Raw genomic sequence first — 20,814 nt, forward strand, 5'->3', positions numbered from 1 at the left:
AGAAGAAGAACTAAGCAGGCAGAACGCAAAATCGATTAAAAGGTGTTAACTTTTAATTTTTAATTTCAATTAAATGGTGGGTTCTGATTGGCTGAAATCCAAAAATCGACGAAAAAACAAAGAAAAACGTGACAAAAACAACTTTTTTTAGCCTTATTTTCCCCATTCTCCTGTCTTTTACCTCACAGCCAAGTTTAAGCATTGTTCTGTGCGCCAATCAAAAGTTAGAGCGGAAAACGTGCAACACGCGCGTGACCTTGTTGTGAACCATCTTGGATGCGATATTTGAGATGTGAGGAAATTTGTCTTTTGCCCGAAGAAATGTCGTCAATTTCATCGCTGAAATCTACATATTTCCCTTTATCGATTGTTTATTGCTTTTATTCAATGTATTTTATCATCGGAGTGATCGTGAAATTCCTACTGAAGCAGGGTTTGCAGCTGTCCTCAACATGTCGTCTAGTGGCCATGTGGACAGGTAGGACCGAAGCAGTTGTTTATGTTGTCAGGAGGAGATCGCTTTGATTCAGTGATGATTCAGAGTAATTGTGGAGAATAGCTGGGGACAAAGAGCGGAAGCGACAGATTTGTTCTTTATACAGAAATAAATTAAATTTCTTAAAGCGATGTGAAGCCGCCTGATTTGAGCTTGAGGTAAGCTGACCCCAATAAATTTTCGCATCACCGCATGATGTGACTGTGTAGATACTTTGTCCTTTTCGAAACTTCATAATTTTGTGTATCTTTACTCTTCTATAATTCGATTTGTTTTAAATCTAGGCTGTTTTGTCGAGCTAAGTGCAACTTAAGACGAACGAGATTGTAATTTCGCAACAGTTGTAAGACCGTCAGCCGCTTAGTTATCATAAAAAATACAAATGTAGCTCTCACTAGTTTTGAGTGTTACCCGGTAGGAAAGATAATGCAAGTTTGACTGTAACTGTTTCCTTTACTTTTTCTAAGAATGAAAGTAGGTTTTGCGGAGATATTTAGACTAAAAATATATCTACCATGTAAGACTGCGAAGAGAGCTTCTTCTGAAACCGAATTCTCCGAACGTCCATGAATTTTTTTCTGTATGGACAATCGTCTTTTTATTCAAATGCGGGCCATTAGGATAACCCTCCGACATGATTTTATGAAATTGTTTTTCTTTATACTGGCAAAATAAAAACACACGGCTTTGGCGCGTTGACCATGTGAGCTTGGATTACTCCTGTTTCCGATCACAGTTTTGACATTTCCTTTGTGAGAGCCGAAGTAGCTGTCTTTCAGAAGGTCGCCGATTGATGTATTCCTGTACCATTTTCATGTAATTTTATATCAGTTTAACTCTGCTCGGGTTTGGCGCATAGAAATCCTCTAAATTTTAGATATGTTATAGTTTTCAACATATCAGAGCAGTAGACAAAATAAAAAGTTGTTTGAATGACTCTTTTGCTTAATTCATTTCTAAAATTCAAATTTCGCGCTTTTCGCCCTATTGACCAATCAGAGCATTCAAATTTAATTTGATTAGAGAAATTAGCACCTGAAAAATAACTGCCGCTATTGCACTGGCCTATTGTTCTTTTGCCTAGTTCTTACACGGACCATTACTTAAAGGGTTAACATGAGAACAAATTATTGGTACATGTAATTCAATTTTGGCTTTTAATCATTCATAATAATTTATTACAATTAATTTTATAATAGTACTACACAATATTTTGAGATAAATATTAGCGATAAAAAATCACGACGTTTCGACCTCTCCGAGGTCATTTTCAAGTGTATAAAAGTTCTCTAAATTAGCATAAATAAGTTAAAAACAAGTTATAATAGATAAAAATGTGGTGAACGCTAAAATGTGGTAAAATATGTAAAAATGTAAAAAGTGCTAAAAATATTTATAAAGTCAAAAAACAATGGAAATAAAACAATGTTAACAAGAACTACTCTAAACAAATAATTTGGCGCGAATTGAATCGCACTGTTTGTTAAGCATCGGTTTCAGTTCTTGGATAAAAAACATTTCAATACTACACAATAGTTTCTTAATATCAATCATTGACTTGATACTTTTCAAACCTGCTGCAGGCTACTTCAATTTATTATTGAAACGCCTGAGTCTGTTTGTTATTTCTTACCTGGCTCATGAGTCCATTTATTTGGGTACACTGAAGGAGAACAAATCAAAAACTCAGTTGAACATCATTAGCATAACAATAACAATAATAACAATCAATTGCACTTAACAGAAGTTCTACAAAAATCTGTGATTAATAATAATTATTATTATGTAAGTACATACAAGAAGAACATAGTCATGAAAAAAAACTTGGGAAAATAAAAATGTTTTCAGTTTAATTTTAAAACAATCATGATAGAGTCGTGGTCATCCTTATGCACTGTGGTAGACTGTCCCACAACTTTGGCGCAGCGGACATAACAGCGCGATCCCAAGGGTCTTTGATGATTTCATTGGACGAAAGTGAAGTAAGGTTCCATCACAAGAACTGGGAAGATTGTAACTTGAAGGCGATGCAACACAAATAAGACAAGAAAAATAAGAAGGAGCCAAATTATTTAAAATCTTAAAAGTACTATTAAAATTATCTTAAACACAATCTGCTGCCTCTTTGTAGGTAGCCAGTGGAACTCCCTTTATATTGGCGTGACGTGACAGAATTTTTTGGCTCCAGGGCCAAGACAGGACCCTTGACGAGCTTCCGAATACAGATCAAAGATATAAGACATCACACCCTCAACCGAAACTTGCAGTGATCGATGGGTTCCAAGGGCAAACTCCGTTTGCAGTCTAAATGAACATTTGTATGTATTAGGATCTGGTGATCTATCTTATCAAATGAGGCACTGAGGTCGAGCAAAACATGAAGCGATACATGGTCATAAGGCAACAAACAGTAATCAGACAATGGTCAGCCCAAATTTGCTCAAGTTTGAGGAAATTATGTAGCATAGGAGTGTGCAAAGAGAGTCATGTCCAATAACATGCACTGGGCTAGTGGATTTTGAGAAAAGGCTAGTGAATTCTGTCCCTTGTGCCTAACGTTTGCTCCGAGGCAACTAGAAAATCTTAGTTTTCTCATACACAATGTAGAAATCACTTGCCAGACACCCTGGATTTCACAAGTTCAATAGAGAACTGGGTTTCCTTTAATTTTTCTTAGAGCACAGCCTTGAGAAGAGACCAATAGTCATGAGTCATTCTGAATAATATTATTGTACTGCCAACTTTGAAACACTGAGCGAACATTTTAATGCACATACATGCAAATATTTTAAACAATTACAGTCTTCTTCAGTTTGTGGTTAAGTTACAGTTAAGACAGTAAACAATGTTCTGCTGCTTAGAAGTTAGAGGCTACAACTGTACATGTATTTGCATTTATTTGAGAGCCCAAACACATTATGTAGCACAGACGTGTACTTTTTTGACATTAATGGACACGTTTAAATTGTTACAAATGTCCCTACACGTACATCTGAGTTAACTGGATCCTACTCTTCTAATGAAAAGTGCATATATGTAATAATACTCACAAGTTGCTTGATTTTTTCAGTGGTTGAGTATTCTCTAAAGAAAAAAATTAAAATACTTCATTAACATAGTTTGCAACAAACATTACATTTAAAACTCTAGGGTATCTTTCTAAAATAAATTATGATAATAATATATACTGCTGAAAGTTATGTGTACATGCAACAAGTTACCTGTCATTTGCTACAGAAGAAACCAACCCATCTCTGTGATTGTGTTCAAGTGTCTGCAAAGAGAACGCATTGAGATGATAATATTTTGCACATCATAATATTATTTTAGAACAGGAGTGGAGTTTTCAATAAAAACTTGTTCTACACTGTGTAAGGGAATCTAATGGTGGCATATAGGTGGCTATGACTGAGATTTTAGCATAATAATATTCAATGATAATACTACAGGGCTTCTGATATTTCGCGCGGTCGCGGACCCGCGAAATTCAGGTATTTCCGCGAAATTCCCAAAAAAACGCGAAATACCGTGAAATCCGCAAGAAATATTTCCAAATACATGTCGGCAAAACATATTTAATACTTATCTTGGCTTTTAGACCTGTTTTATTCACCCCAAACGTCCAAATTTATCTTGAAACTTCGTCACTGCAACGAGTAAACAACGTCCCAAAAATATCAGGTGTTCTTAGATTAATGTTGCAAAAAACTGGGCACTAACCATAATGTTAATAGCTTTAGCATTCGCTCATTTCTCGAGGGAACTGTGGTTGAAAGAGCAAATGATTATCCCTGTTAAAAAAACGTTAAACAACGCTGGTCATATCCACCCAAAATTGATCGATTTTAGCGAAATTTGCCAAAAAAAATCCAGCGAAATCGGCTGTTTCCCCCCGAAATTTCCCGTGAAATTGGCCGATTTTTCTAAGAACTTGCCTCTGAAAATCCTTCAAAATTTGACCTTTTTCCACTAAAACCCGCGAAATCAGCCGATATTTCTGCGAATTTTGACTTTCTCCCACGAATATCCTGCGAAATCGGCCGATTTTTTCACGAATTTTGACTTTTTTCCCGCGAAAATCCCGCGAAATCGATCAATTTTTCCGCGAATTTGCCCCTGAAAATCCCGCGAAATTTTTCTTTTTTTTCCGCGAAATATCAGAAGCCCTGATACTAGTACTTAAATTGAGATTACTTGTTACTGCTAGATTAGTTTTACATTGATTGTTTTACCATACATGTACATAAATAGTTATAAATGTGTAGTTATCACTAAGTTCCAACGAGCACAGATTTTATCTATACACATGTGCTGTTGAATTTGTTTAGAAATGTCATGAAACACAGTAATTGATGAAAAATAGATTGAACTTAATTCGATTGCATTGAAAATAGTGCAAACAATGCAAACTTAAAGCAAGGGGGACACATACGCCAACCCATGGCCGGGCCAGTACCTCACGCATGCGCGCAGCCATATCATGCAGGCAGTGGCAGCCACAGACAGCTGTTTCACCCTTATTGGGGCCCACCAGCAAGGTAAAGCCATTGCGTTAATGAACAGGGAAAAAATTCCAGCAGGCAAATGCCCGCATAGGATGGAAATGATCCACCCGGCGATTGGTTGAAGACAGGATAAGCAAGGGACTCAAAACATGCACACGGCTCATGGATTTTCTGATCTGTATCACGTATTTGGTCCTGCATTACGTCATAGTTGCCTTACATTACTCATATGTTACATCGATTTGTGATTTTTTCTGGCCCTAGAACAATCGCGCATGGCTCTATTAGGCGGCTGCCTTGCAGCCTTGTGTCTTCATGAAGCTGCTCATTGGCAATTATGTACACTTATGGGTTGGTTCTCTATATGTGCTCCAAGGAAAATTGATTTGATTTATTTCATGGATTGGGAGGGATGTTATAGCAACCATTTTCTCTAAAATTCTTAACAGATAATGGTATATAGCCCTATATATTTCGCGGAAAAAATAGCGAAATTTTGTGGGATTTTCAGGGGCAAATTCGCGGAAAAATTGACTGATTTCGCGGGATTTTCACGGGAAAAAAATCAAAATTCGCTGAAACTTCGGCCGATTCCACGGGTTTTTCGCGGGAGAAAAGTCAAAATTCGCAGAAAAATCGGCCAATTACGCAGGATTTTAGCGGAAAAAAGTCAAATTTCGAAGGATATTTAGAGGCAAATTCTTAGAAAAATTGGCCGGTTTCACCAGAAATTTCGGGGGGAAACTTCACCAAGAAACAATCAGTAAAAAACAGCCGATTTTACTGGATTTTATTTTTGGCAAATTTCGCTAAAATCGATCAATTTTGCGTCGATATGATCAACGTTGTTTAACGCTTTTTTTTAACAGCGATAATCATTTGCTCTTTCAACAACAGTTCGCTCGAGAAATGAGCAAATGCATTATGGTTAGTGCCCAGTTTTTCGCAACGTTCATCTAAAAACGCCTGGTAGTTTTGGGACGTTGTTTACTCGTTGCAGTGACGAAGTTCAAGATAAATTTGGACGTTTGGGGTGAATAAAAAAGGTCTAATAGCCCAGATAAGTATTAAATATGTTTTGCCGACATGTATTTGGAAATATTTCTGGCGGATTTCGCGGTATTTCGCGTTTTTTGGGGAATTTCGCGGGATTTCGCGGAAATACCTGAATTTCGCGAGTCCGCGACCACACGAAATATCAGAAGCCCTGCCCTATACAGGGCTCCTGGTATTCTGCGATGTTGCAATTTTACATTATCTTAATTAATTGAAAATTATTATAGGAGATGGTTGACTGCCAATTCAGCTTTCATCAAAAACCCTGCAAAAAATGTATATCAAACAGCCACATTAATTAATTTAGTACAAACTGACCTGATGTGTTTGAGTACTGTGCTCTCCTGGATTGTAGGTACTGCAAAAACAAATGAAAAGTGTCTGTGATATTTCTGGCCAAAATAAGATATCAAACAATATTATACAGTGCAGAGGCTATAATCTTGGACAAAATAAATGGGAAATTTATACCTCCCCTCCCCCCGAAATCAAGGATGGGAAAATGGGGTGTTATGGCTTTTGTGTGGCTTCATCCTTGATTTGGGGAAGGTGGGGGGGGGGGGGGGGGGGGTCGGGTTTGCGTTTGCTGTTCCATGTTATTTTGTCCAAGACTGTAGTTTCCAAGAAAATTGCAAGTATTATGTATGTGCAAGCACCATATACAGACACAGTAAGTCACTTTATGATACTAAACATTACTGCCTTTTGACCTAAGAAAAGTAAAAACTTAACGACCATCATCAACTTATTACTGCTTGCAATCGGTCTTTTCTCTTGAACTCCATCTAGTTCTCATACCTGAGGTTGCAGACAACAATGTTGTAATAAGGGATTAGGAGGAAATAAGGAAAGATGGACTACAGTGGAATCTTTTGTAGTTAAAAAAAACCTTCAAGAGCCCAGAAACAGAGTAGGTGATTATTTTATAGCTGGTGACAGTTCATTGACAGGTCTTTGCCAGTGGGTAAGTCTGGTGTGAGGTAGCAAGTGACAAAAATAGTCACAAGGACAAGTCCATTGCAGTATGTAAAGAAAGTAGTGTCTGATATCCCAGGGCTAGTGGGTTTTGCTGTTGGGCTAGTAAATTCTGTTCTTACACTGTGTGACTTGCCCGATGGAAAAGTGAAGTTTTTCAGGGAAATCAATCTTCCTGTTCTTTTTTCTCTTTGTTGGTGCTAGTTGAAATGACTTTTGGGCTACGCAGCTTGCCCAAGTGGCAAGCTGTAAAACTGACTTTCTTTGCACCCTGCATTGCAACTAATTACAGTGTACATTGTAAAATTAATTTCCTTTAGGAAGTCATGGTAATCTTATAGGATTTAAAGAAAGTGTACCTTTTCAGTTGTTTATGTTCTATGTATATAACCAGAAACTCATAAGGGGTTGAAACGTGTAACTCGTGTTCAATGCTCGTGAATATTCATTTTGACCATATTTGGAAACCTTAGTGACGGATAACCATTTTCAACAAAATGGCTGCTGCGCGATCACCATGCAGATGTTTTAAGACAAGAGTTCTGCATTTCAAGGTTAAAAATACACCGTTAAAAAACCAAAAATGGAAAGAGAAAGTTCAAAAGAATGCTCAGCTTTCTTTTTGTGGAGAAAGGGAAGCTTTTCATCAAGAAATCGTACTTCGAGGGATTCAACCTTGTTTTCTTCACGGCGGAGCCCATGGTCTGTTTTGAAATGCAACCAAGTCAGCGAAGTTTTTGCTGAATTTTCAGGTACATTTTGCACTCTATGGCCAAGACAGTTACGTCTTTGAAAGGGAATTTATGTATTTTTAAATGTTTCATAGACGTTTTATAAATTTTTCTCTTCGGCACTAAAGAAAAATTACAAAATGTGCCCTGATTTGAGGTGGATTTTGTGTTGATTTTTGCCATGTGCTAAGCCGATTTCAATTGTGTGAATGGATTCACGATCCAGATAGTGTTTTCCGAATTACTTTAAAGGATTAACTTTTTGGACTTTGAATAAAAATTTTCAAGAAATGGCTTCTCTGCCTATTGTTTTGAGTTTGTTCATTCATAAAATTAGCTCAAAACACGATTGTGACTACAACATCTAAGTTTAATTTAAGCTTTAAAATGCTTCTCACATTCATTACAAGCATCACTTTTTGCGAAGATGTCAGGTTCAGGTTTTGGACACTTTTCGATAAGCAGCTAATGAATTTTATTCGAAAATATTTTTCACCGTTTATTCTAGACTTTTAACATAAGAATTTTACAAGCCTATTTGCAGTATAAGTTTGCTGTGCAGAGGGTCAACAAGGCATCGTTTTTTGATGTGACAACTTCAAGAAGTTGCGAGGCCGTCAATGGGTTTCATAATGTTACGTTTGGCCCGGGTGGTAAGGCAATAATATCCTGCTCAGTGTTTCGGTAATATTCCTGGTATCAACCTTAGCTTTCTCGGCTTTCAGGAGTTTTTCTCGCGTTTGTCGGCCATTTTTTTAAGCGGGCGCGGGAACCTCAGGGAAAATTACGTCACGTTGTTTACGAAATTTGATTGGTCAGTTATCTCTTCTTCTCGTTCCAAATAATTATGGTACTTTCGAAAATGAATAATCACGAGCATCGGACAAAGCAAACATATGAGAGTTACACGTTTCAACCCCTTATGGGTTTCTGATATAACCGCATATTAAGTTACTCTGGAATAATTGGCTTCAAACAGACAGCATTCTCTTATTTTTCATCTTTGGCTTACGCCTTCATTTTATTGCCAGAAGCTTGGGGTTCTGCACTCATGTGCATGAGTGGAGCAACTTTGAAAAGGAAAATAAGAACTGCACCCTGTCTAATTGTTTTGGACACTTACCCATTAATGGGTGATGATGAACATGGGTCATTTTCTTCAACATTTGACTTGAGAAAAAAGAAACAAAAATAATGGTTACTTAATAATGCAAACAGTTGTAGAGACTACAACTTCAATCTGTCACCTACAAACAAGCAAGGGTCACACTGCGGTGAGGGCACTCGCCTCCCACCAACGTGGCCTGGGTTTAAATCCCGGCATAAACGCCATCAGTGGGTTAAGTTTGTTGTTGGTTCTCTCCCTTGCTTTGAGAGGTTTTTCTTTGGGTACTTTGGTTCTCCTCTCTCCTCAAAATATAATACTTCCAAACTCCAGTTCAATCTGGAACACATCGACACGTTTAAAGGAGTTCCTAAGAACTCCTAAGTACTTCGTGGGAAATAAATTACAATTTACAATTTTTTAACACACACAAAAATCTACTTTCATATTAAACTGCACAGAACTCATCATCATACTGCAGTAGCTCAATAATCACCTCGGCCAATGTCAAGGTTAGCGGCTGCCAACAAAGTACAATTTAGGACTACGCCTACATATGTTAGTATGATTCGCACTCAACATACATGTAATTAACCCAGAAAAACAATAATGTTTCAGAGATACAGTGGAACCAGAAAATAAGCACTTTGTAGAACTGTATCTTGCAAGGAATACATGTACACTGGAATTAAGGTTAGAAGGCCATGCTACCAATAATATAATCAGCCAATAAAAGAATTGGGGATGTACTGCATAGTGTATACTGAGTAACAAGTACCTACCGTATTAAAGACATATTCTAGACAGGGCTTCTGATATTTCGCGCGGTCGCGGACCCGCGAATTTCAGGTATTTCCGCGAAATCCCGCGAAATTCCCAAAAAACGCGTAATACCGCGAAATCCGCCTGAAATATTTCCAAATACATGTCAGCAGAACATATTTAATGCTTATCTTGGCTATTAGACCGGTTTTATTCACACCAAACGTCCAAATTAAGCTTGAAACTTCGTCATTGCAACGAGTAAACAACGTCCCAAAACTACCAGGCGTTTTTAGATGAACGTTGCGAAAAACTGGGCACTAACCATCATGTTAATAGTTTCAGCATTCGTTCATTTCTCGAGCAAACTGTTCTTGCAAGAGCAAATGATTATCCCTGTTAAAAGAAACGTTTACCAACGCTGGTCATGAATATCGACACAAAATTGATCAATTTTAGGGAAATTTGCCAAAAACCAATCCAGCGAAATTGGCTCTTTTTTACTGATTGTTTCTCGGCGAAGTTTCCCCGTGAAATCGGCCGATTTTCCTAAGAATTTGCCCCAGAAAATCCTTTGAAAATTGACTTTTTTCCGCTAAAATCCCGCGAAATTGGCCGATTTTTCCGCGAATTTTGACTTTTTTCCGCTAAAATCCCGCGAAATCGGCCAATTTTTCCGGAAATTTTGACTTTTTCCCCGCGAAAATCCCGCGAAATCGGCCGATTTTTCCACGAATTTGCCCCTGAAAATCCCGCGAAATTTTGCTTTTTTTTCCGCGAAATATCAGAAGCCCTGTCTAGAGCAGTACTGTTGTATCGATGCATATAAATTGGTTAAATTTTATCCCTTGTTTAATTCTTTTTGGTTTAAAACTATAATACCCTAAGACAAAGAAAATTTGAATTTAAACCAGGGATAAAACTGAGCCACAACACATACATTGTATCAAGCATGTATTTTTTTTACTGTCTACCACTGTACCTTGCAGCCAGCTTCTACAATAATTAGGTTCTAGTCTTTAATTTTTTCTTATAACGACAAAGCATGTACCCAGCTTTTAGAAAGCATACCAGTAATTGTTTGTAGGAGTAAAAAATGCTTTTATTTTTTCATAGAGCACTTCATAACCACTGTCTTCAAAATGCAAAGTATTCTGCAGCGTGATGCTAACTATGTGCAGAATAATCATCTAAATATTTCAATTGCTACATGTACACTTTCTACACTAACTGGTTATCTCTTTGATGAATTCAATAGATGTCATCAAAATCCAAATCTTTTTATATAGTCTACAGGAAATAAACAAAATAGTTTTTCTGATGCATGATCACTGTAGCAATACAATTTTTCATCAATAAAACGCAGATCGAATTCGAATTCGAATTCCTACTAAAAAATAGTCAAAAATCCAAGGAATATCCACGAGATCTGTGGCAACACAAACGATTTTGTTAATGATGGGTAACGACAGCTAGCGGTTAAGTTGGCGACAATCATATTCAATTTGCAGCCTAAAATCTGACCCCTTTTCATCAACCAACCAAAAATGGCCAAATATGTTCTTGGTTCAATCAGCTGAGTATTAATATAAACATTGAAGCAGACCTCTGTAGCTTGGAAGCGATCACTCGGCTACAAGTGGACGAAGGCAACGTTCAACAATATAAGCGATAAATAAACATTATGGGCAGTCTAAGGTGTATTGAATATACCAGGAGGAGCTAATCAAAGAGTTTTAAGGGCAAATATAAGCAAAGGATTACTAAGAACTTTGAAATTCACGCAGTGCTAATGATACATAATAGTTCAAAACGCTCTCCCACACTAACTGTAATTAAGGGACAAAGTGCTGATGATCTTTAGACAATTATTCTATAAATGTATTTACTACTTACAAATCTCTCTGCCGTTGGCGGGTTTCCATCGGATTCCGATGAATTCCTCGAGTAAATCGAAGAATCAACAACTCGATGCTTGACTTCTCTCACGGCCGGGCTCGAAGAAGGTGTACGTTTTTGTTGAAATTTCTTCAGCTGAAATGCACGACAGGAAAATCAGCTCTCGTAATAGTGAACCTAAGTGAATATTGTTTACATAAAAAGCGTTTACGTTGCTGCTGTACCTTTTTTCTGGCCGTAGCCAGCTTTTCTTCCCGACCAGTATCAGCCATGTACTGGTTCACAACATTTTGCCACATACATAAAAGCTTTGGTGCCTCGCTTTACAATACCAGCGTCCTCTGCGGCCCGTGTCGCAATTCACAACTTCAATGGACTGGACTGCAATGAATTTTACCGCTTTTTTTTACCTACTACAGCCTTTAACGTTAATTACCGCCTGTTTTCTTTATCTTTCTCTCTTTACTGAAGACTAGGCGCGCGTAACTCGCGTCACAATGAAACACTACGATTCACACCAAATCATCTATTGAGCGCGCGCGGTAAGGAAAAATTAAGGATAAGACGTTCTCACTTCTATTCCGTCATCTCGACCAAACGGCTTCAAGTTATCTCGTATCGTTCCTTGACGCGTCACAGACACTCTGAACCTCCTGTATACCTATGATCTTTCTAGTATCTTTCTAGTATCTCTCAGCTTGGAAGATCTAGTACTAGGAAGATCCTAGCGCTAGGGACACAACCTCGTCCCCAGGGCGAAAAGCGCCCTGGGGACGAGGTTGCTAGGGACAAACTTTGCATGTAAACCGAACCCAGAAAACATATGGCGCTAGGACAATCCGCCCTCTAGGATCTTCCTGGTGAGGAAAGGGGTTAAGTAAAATAAGCGCACCGTGAGCTTTCACTTTATTTCAGTCTAAATTAAAACCCCACACATTTGACTTGCTGTATTACAAGAGTGCCGTTTATGTGGAATTTAAAGTACAGTTTGCTGTCAATTGTCGCACCTAAAAGATGAAACTTTTCAGAGAGCTTGAAGGCACTAGCACAGACTTGTAGCAACATTTAATTTTGCAACAGCATTGTTATATATTTCATGTACTGTAAACTTCCGCTCATAAGTTCTAAGGCTCATAAAACTTTATAAGGAGTTTTAGGATAGCTTGTTAACGGGGGAGGGAGTGGGGCTTATACGCAGAACAAAATTTAAATTTCTGGGAAACTTCCCACCTATCCCTCCCCTAAGCCAACATTTTGCCCTAAGTGAGAGGTAAGTGATAATGTTGGCTTAGGGGAGGGGTAGGTGGGCAGTTTCCCAGAAGCCTATAAATTGATCGGAACAGGCTACATAGCAGTTCTGACCTGAAATACTTTTTGAATTTAGAATTACTGCAATTTTAAAGCTTCAAAACACCGTAAAAAATTGAATTCATTTCATGACAAAATAGAGGGGAACTTATGTCCTGGCGTGAAGGCTTGACTCCATGGGTGCATTTCCTTCATGGGGCACCAAAAGACTGTTTTCTGTAAAATACTCTGTTCGGAGAAGCAAATATTTCCTAGATTTTTCTATTACTTGGGGAAGACTAAAAAATTCTAGATGACCATTCCATTCATGTACAATTTTCGAAGCTTATCTGATAAATTCCTACGACTTAGCTTCCTTAAGTTTTCTTCTTCCATTTCCCTTCAAAGTTAGGCTATTTTTCCTAGTAGAAAGGAAACCTAAAACTTTCGGATCCAAAAATGCGATGGAGAGTGGAATCAGGAAATATCTCACTTTCGTAATAGGTCAAGTTGCATCTAAAATTTTTGGGGAAATAATACTCAAACCCTCGTTCCCGTAGGATGACCGAACATAAGATAAAGAGCCGCTTAGAATGCATTCCTAGAGAACTAAAAGTACTCTAGACAACCAATGTATTGGAGGAGGATCGAAACCGTCGTTAGGTGCCCCTGTTCCGTGTTTACAGGTAGATGAGCCTTTTGTTAAGGTGACTCGACCCAGTTTTTTTGGGGGGGTACCATCCTACTATGAAGCTCTCTGGTATCCCCACCTTTACTTTTATCGTAAGTCTAACACATAGAATGGATAACATATAGATCAATCTACAATATAACATAAAATTTTTGGCGATCGGAGTAAATGTCACGTGGTTATAATGCCACGGAAGTCAGCCAAGCGTGGTCATTGCACGCGTGCTGAACAAGAATGCTGTATAATGACAGACTAGAAACAATAGACAACTCCCAAAGCACAAACTCAGCCAAAACGCTAAAAATCTTCAATGTTTACTCAAGTTTGGGCTTATAGAAGATAATGTCACAGTTTTTCAATGACCATGAAATTCAGAGTCCGGGTAGTTAGTTAATCAATTGTGGCCCTGAAAAAATTTGAAGGAAAAAAAACTACGAATTTTCAAGAAAATGCTTTTTTCGTGAGAAGGACTCTTAAACGCTGACAAACGTCAACAAATAGCGAAAACTATAATTTCTATATGTTTGCTTTGCTTGAAATCGCGCGCATTTACAAGGCCCTAAAGCGTTTTGCTGACTTGCAAGGACCCATCTGTTATAACGATGCCCAAAATAAAGAGATGAATCTCATAGTTTATTAGATATAATCCGTGTAAAGTTTGCTTATCATTTTCGCATAAATTATGACCTAAATTTGGAAACCGCTGAATTTCTCGAATTGGGTCTTTGCGATTTTGGTGAAACTCTGTTCAGCGTAAGGCACTAATGCGCACTATGTGTAGCCGAGAGATTTTCACGAAAAAATGCCGGCAACAGCAGATTTTCGACTCAGACCTCAAAGGGGCGTGGCATTATAACCACGTGACATTTACTCCGATCGCCAAAAATTTTATGTTATATTGTAGATTGATCTATATGTTATCAATTCTATGTGTTAGACTTACGATAAAAGTAAAGGTGGGGATACCAGAGAGCTTCATAGTAGGATGGTACCCCCCCAAAAAACTGGGTCGAGTCACCTTAAATAACAAAAATTGCTAGCGATGAAATATGCTTAGTATATTTATTTGTAGTAAAAAACAATTTGTTAAGTCAGAGAGTTTTGTTTGATGTTTGGGATTTATTTCGGATGTTAAAATTGAAGTGAGATACTGTCAAACCTCTATTAAGCGGACCCCCAATTAATTGAGCGGACACCCTCTATAAAGCAGACACTAAGCCGGATCCCGAAATTAACGTCTTGTACAGTGAAACCTCTATTAAGCGGACACTCGGGAAGGTCCCGATGGTGTCCGCTTATAGAGGTTTTCACTGCATCTCTTATGTGTGTTATTGGGAGGTAATTTGACGCATTTCTTGCAATGCTCAACTCTCTCAGAATAACGCTGATGAAGCACTATCCTCTCCTGACTTGAGAAGAAAAAAGTTGTTTTCCAGTTCAATTCCCTTGTCATCTTCTTTAAAGAAACTAGTTTGTTTTCGGAGTTGTGTTAGCCACTTCCGCGATTGCAAACTAAAAGATATAATTTAACTACCAAGTTGGTTTAGTCACTCTGATCAGTAGCTTTGATTTTTCTCGTTGTGTAATTTCATGATCTTTATGGTTTAGCCTGGTTATTTGAACTCATGATTAATAGATACCTAGCCTTCTCCTGACATAAATTCGGTGTGAAGGAGATGTTCCATTTTGGCGAATCTCTGCGGTAACATTTCTTGAGGGTCTGAATGGGGTTTAGTGTTTAGTGTTATTTGCCCATAATTTTTAGTGTTTGCTATTGAAATGGCCAGTTTCTTAATGTTTACTGCTTTCGAAGAAAAAAATACTGCAAAGTGTTTGGAGGGTTCTTCGGACATCTTTGGCAATATGGTCGGACCTCTTCAATAGTCTTCGGGAATCGTCGATAGCCTTCGGAAATCTTCTGAAATAATCCGAAATTGTCGTAACATGGCCAAAAACTCCTTGATACACTAAAAAAAAACTAACATTGGCCTTTTTGGAGCCGTTTTTGCTTATTTCTGGAAAAAAATTACTGTTTCAAAGAATTCGCTTTACTGTTTTATAGGTGTTTTTGTAGGTATACAACCTTTGTTCTAAATTCCGCCTTGTACTGTGAACTGCATTTTATTTTGCCCTCTGAGTTTTTCGATCTCGTCCGTAGTTAATTTATGGAAAAGTTTTAGTCAATCATTTTCATTGAAGAAGCTTCACACCCTCCGTAAATCCATAACAACTTTAGATTTTCAAACTGTATATTTAGTATTTTCCTTTCTGTTATTATCAAAACCTTGTTATATGTTGTGGTTCAATTTTATCCCTGGTTTAAATTTTATTTCCCTTTGTTTTGGGGTATGGTAATGTATGATAATGACCCCAAAACAATGGGAAATAAAATTTAAACCAGGGATAAAATTGAACCACAACATATACAAGCAGTTACCTTATAGTTTTTTTATTGGTCACTGATAATGACCGGATAAGGCAAGCTTCATGGCGAAAATTCGGGTTAAAAGATCCCTTCTTGACAAAGCAATTAAGGGCCTGTTTAAGGGCCTGCCTGTTTTGTGAGAAAAAACTGTCTGTTTTTCAAACTAGAAATAAGCTTATTTTCTGAAATATAATTATCAGATCCCCAAAAGAAGATAACTTTACATTTGAAGGTAGTATAAGGTATAATCAATCACATAACTCTGGCCTGCGTGGCTGGCGGATATGTTAAGAATAATAATAAATAGTAATAATAATAATAATAATAATAATGATAATAATAGTAATAATAGTAATAATATTGATGATGATGATGATGATGATGATGTGTCTTTATTGTTTATCAGATAAAAATACATATTATTTAATGTTAGGGAGTGCGCACGTGGACGAGAAGGTAGGCCGCCATTTTCCCCATTCCTTCATTGCTAGTCGGCGCACGCTACGTAACAGAAGTGCTAACTACGTCGACATACTTCTTACTAAACGAATTCTTGGTCCCTACCTTGGTAAGTTACGGACCAAGAAAGCAAACTCCGTAGCAAACTCTGACGCGGGGAAATTGTATTGGCCTCCACAAACGTGGCTCGAGGAGTCTACACCAATTGCTCATTGCCCAAATTCCAGAAATGAACGGTTCCAAATTTAATTTTTTATCCCAAATTGCGGTCAAACAAACTTTGAACTTAGCAGTCCTTGTACAGTGTGAATAAGGCCTCGGTAAATTGATTAATCATAACCATTACAATTTCCTCAAATTTGATTGGTGCATTAACTTCTTTATTTTTCACCAATCATTGTGTTGGGTTGTAATCGAACAGTGTAATCGGATAGTTACATTAGTCAATCGTATTAAGTACACTCAGCTAAATCCACCAATCACAAAAGTTATTACAATAACCACTAGCAACATCCACTTAACCTACCAAACTGGGGAATTTCCAAAATGGACGAATTTGTAACATTTAGACAATAGGGCCATTTATACGAGGAAAAATAAGACGCGAACTGTACCATTTATACGAGCATGTCTTATCTAATAAGACGCGTCTTAGCTAAGCCGCGTCTTATTTTAGACGAAATGTGCCATTTATACGGAAAGTTCGCGTCTTATTTAAGACGCGTCTTATTTTTCCTCTAATAAATGGCCCTAATTTCCCTAATTTTGGACATTTGGTATTCAAACGCTCTTTCACCAAGAAATAGAGCATTTATTTTTTCGGAAACTGTAACGGTTATGATTTATTGGTAACAGGACTTCGTGTTGTCCAATTCGGTCGGTAAACATACCAGTGATTAAACAAATCGGACTCCCGCGATTTTCTCGTATGACTACAGACCGAATTTGACTCCGCTCAGACATATTACCATTATTTATCACGGCACGCTCAAAATATGAGCTATAATGGCAAGAATATTTCCCGTAGGGAAACAAATTTAACTAATCTTGGTGAATATCTTGAATCCTTCTTACTACAGAAAACACCCAATTAATGCTGAAGAAAACACCTAATTAAAAGAAAGATATCAAATCAATGGCAGATCCAGACATTCAGATAAGGGGGGTGGGGGGCGGTCATCGACACTCTGAGATAAGGGGGATGCCCGGTCAGTTTGGTCTAAAAATAAGGGGAGGGCGGATCCGCCACTGCAAATGACTTAAAAACAATAAATTGCATTGTATAATCTCTTTTCACCCTCTACTGGAAGTGTCTCATGTTTCGTAACAGGAAAAGTCACTGAACATTTATACGTAGCAATGGGAGTCCTCAGTCCCCCGCTTTTATAGCATTTTCAGACATAACCTGGACTGACGCCAAACGCACTTTTTCACCCATAAATCCATCTTCTGCTCCCTCAGTTGGTTCAGTATCTTCATCATTAATCTTGCATTCGACCTGGTCCCCCTGGTTTGCTGCCAGCTGACTGTTAGCCTGTTGAGCCGGGACGGCATGAGTTGATGTTACATTCATGTCAGAACTTTGCACCTCACTGCATTGAACCTTGGAGAGAGCTGCTGTAGATCCCATACTTCCAAGTTCGCATCCTATAACTTCCTCGGAAGAATCGGAGCTCTTCTTTATCTCAGCCGAGACTTGCGCAACACGAGTATTAGAAGACGTTCCTTGGTCTTGCGCTTTGGGTTGTTGGTAGAGATCATTGAGGCTTGAAGAGTGTAATAACTGCCTGTCCGTACTGGAAACGCCACTTTGTCCATAGAAGGCAGGAGCCGGCACTGGACTTAGAAGGCCAAAGCCCGCATGCAATCCTCTAGTGCCTATAAAGGAACCACCTAATATTCCAGCCCTTGTCTGAGAGAGGCCACCTAAAATGCCAACTGATGGAAGAAAGTATTGGTCACCGCGGAAAGGATGCCTAGACTGCATCAACTGTGAAGCGTCAAAACCGCTCAGCGTCCTTCCATGAAAAAACAGCGGTGCACGGGAAGAAAGGCTCGCCGAACGACCAAGAGTTGGGAGTGAAGAACCACCATAACCATAGTTTTGACTAGTTAGGAATTGGTCATCTCTGGCCCGGACTCCTTGCCTCGAGGAATAAGGATTACGGTGTGACTGACTCAGAAAGGATCTATTCTCGGTTGCCTCACTGTTAATTCTTCCGCTGCTGTGTAAACCATGCGAAATTCTTGATTTTCCAAACGTGCCACTCCGTAGCTGAGAACTTGAACTGAGATCAAGCATTGATAAGGAACGCGAACCAGAAAGGCGACTTTGAGTTGTTTGACCTCCTTCTAGGTTTGAAGAAAACCGAACAGTCGTCTTCTAAAGAAAAAGCAAAACATATAATTAGCAAAGAAAGAGTTGCTCAATCCTATCATAATGATATTTAGGGCGCTTTCCAGTTAGTCAAAATTTCCGGAATTTCCGGTTCGGCGGTAAATGGAACACGTTTCGTCGGTTCGTCCCACCGGAAAATTCCCAGAAAAAGTGAAAATCTAAAAAGGTGGGCCAGTTTTCCCGGTTGGAATTTCCGAACGGAATTTCGTGTTCCATTTACACGTTCCTCTTAGTTTGTACCAGTTCCAGGTCCACGGCAAGAAAATCTGTCGGGCACCGCGACGTACCGGGATTTACGACCAAATGGAACAACTTTTTACCAATCGGAAATTCCACTTTTGCTCCCACCGAAATTTCCGGTTTTTTTTCCCTGAATGGAAAGCGCCCTTAGAGTAAAGGAAGATTTAGTTTCCTGGATATAAAAACAAAACGTTGAAATTCGTTTCTGAAACTTAATTAAGAAGTACGTTCAGAAATAAGAATAAGATTTTGAGAACGTGGACGCCTTAGAGCAATAGCCAAGAACATGATATATACACCGGTTTTTGTGTTACTCTGAAAGCGCCTTTGTTTTAGACGCCTGGTGAAAGCGGGTAGAATGTACTTCATCCCCCCTCTCCCCCCCTCCCCCAGCCAAATCTTTGAAACACCCATGCACTTTCCTTTTCCCAATGAAATGTTGAGAAGTGATAACAAAATTGCATGGCTACAGCAACATTAAAAAAGGAAGACGAGGGGGGGGGGGGGGGGGGGAGAAGGGAGCGAAATTTTCCGAAGGGTTTGAAGTTTTTTGTCTAAGACTGTAAATGTATTATGGAAACGATAGTTAAAGAAAATAAATATTACAGAGAACTGAGCACCGATTACAGTTTGTCTTTCTTCTTCTGTCAAGTTACCAGAATTTAAGGTCGGCTAATGTAATGTATCTAAGTAATGAAAAGGCTGTTCTTTGCATTTAGATAGTGAAATGCGAGGGAAAAATAGTGAGAACGAAAAAAAGAAGGATTTGGGAGAGCGGAAAGGGAACCTCTCCAATCCCTCTCCTAGCTCTTTTTTTCGTCCGCTCATGTACCCAAAGACGGTTTCCTCCCAAATAAATTGAAAACACCTTTAAGGCTATCCAGAGTACTTTTAGATCTCTAGAAAAACATTCTAAGCGGTGCTGTAAAATTTGTACCTGCTCGGTCATCCTAGGGGATTTTGAGTCTTTTCGAAATTACAAAGGCTTGATTATTATTTTCCCGAAAATTTTAGATGAAATTTGACGTATTACGAAAGTGAGGCAATTCCTAATTCCTCTCTCTTCCTCTCTCCATCGCTTTTTAAAACCCGAAATTTTTAGGTTTCCTTTTTACTACGAATAACACCCTAACTTTGGAAGTAAAGTACGAAAATAAAACTCAAGAAAATCGTAGGTAATTTTATTAGATAAGCTTAGAAAATTGAACACAAATGGAATGATCATCTAGAAATGTTAACCCGTCCTCAAGCTATATAAAATTCTGGACAATATTTGCTTCTCCGAACAGATATTTTACAGAAACGTAAGAGTCGTCGGGTGCTCCTGAACAATGGGGAATACGAAACGATTAGTAACTGTAATCACTAACCTTCCTTGTATTCGAGTTCATGGATCGCTTTTGACGCACTTCAATATCTTCCATTCTGTCCTTTAGTATGCTCAACTGTGTTGCCAAAGCACTTCCCTGGGTGTCAGCAGAAAACGCCTTGCCCTGTAGAGATTCTGTCGTGTCTAAGGCGTACCTTAGTGTGCTTGACGGGCTATCCTGAAATAATAAACAAAAATAATGCACTGGTTAGTTACTTAAAGAACATGGATATATCCACAGATCACACTGTAAGCTTGATACTATTCAATGTGTGTAATTTTATATTACATTTTCATAACTATCAATTTTACTTTAAGTGAGCGAAGTTCACTACTTTTGTTAAAGGGCATCCCTTTCTTGATCAAACTCGGTGAAGGGAGGGTCGTGTGTAACAAGGAAACGGGCTTTGAGAAAG

At 38.4% G+C, this 20,814-nt stretch overlaps 2 protein-coding genes across 2 annotated transcripts in view; both read right to left on the reverse strand.

Moving 5' to 3' along the window:
* LOC140938055 (golgin subfamily A member 2-like) overlaps positions 1–8,917 on the reverse strand; it is a 34,088-nt gene extending 25,171 nt beyond the window's left edge. The window contains exons 1-5 of the mRNA XM_073387596.1: positions 8,887–8,917; positions 6,376–6,449; positions 3,718–3,770; positions 3,547–3,580; positions 2,130–2,159 (exon numbers count right to left, since the gene is read on the reverse strand). Coding sequence (XP_073243697.1) covers positions 2,130–2,159; positions 3,547–3,580; positions 3,718–3,770; positions 6,376–6,449; positions 8,887–8,917 — 222 coding nt within the window. The remainder of the gene's footprint in view (positions 1–2,129; positions 2,160–3,546; positions 3,581–3,717; positions 3,771–6,375; positions 6,450–8,886) is intronic.
* Positions 8,918–17,760: 8,843 nt separating this feature from the next.
* On the reverse strand, positions 17,761–20,749 carry LOC140938057 (uncharacterized). Its single transcript, XM_073387597.1, has 3 exons — positions 20,711–20,749; positions 20,400–20,576; positions 17,761–18,774 (listed from the first exon to the last, which is right to left on the reverse strand). Exons 1-3 carry the CDS (start codon positions 20,747–20,749, stop codon positions 17,761–17,763), a joined length of 1,230 nt encoding a protein of 409 aa, XP_073243698.1.
* Between the last annotated feature and the right edge of the window lie 65 nt (positions 20,750–20,814).

This window comes from Porites lutea, chromosome 5, assembly GCF_958299795.1.
Source record: "Porites lutea chromosome 5, jaPorLute2.1, whole genome shotgun sequence".
NCBI lineage: Eukaryota > Metazoa > Cnidaria > Anthozoa > Scleractinia > Poritidae > Porites > Porites lutea.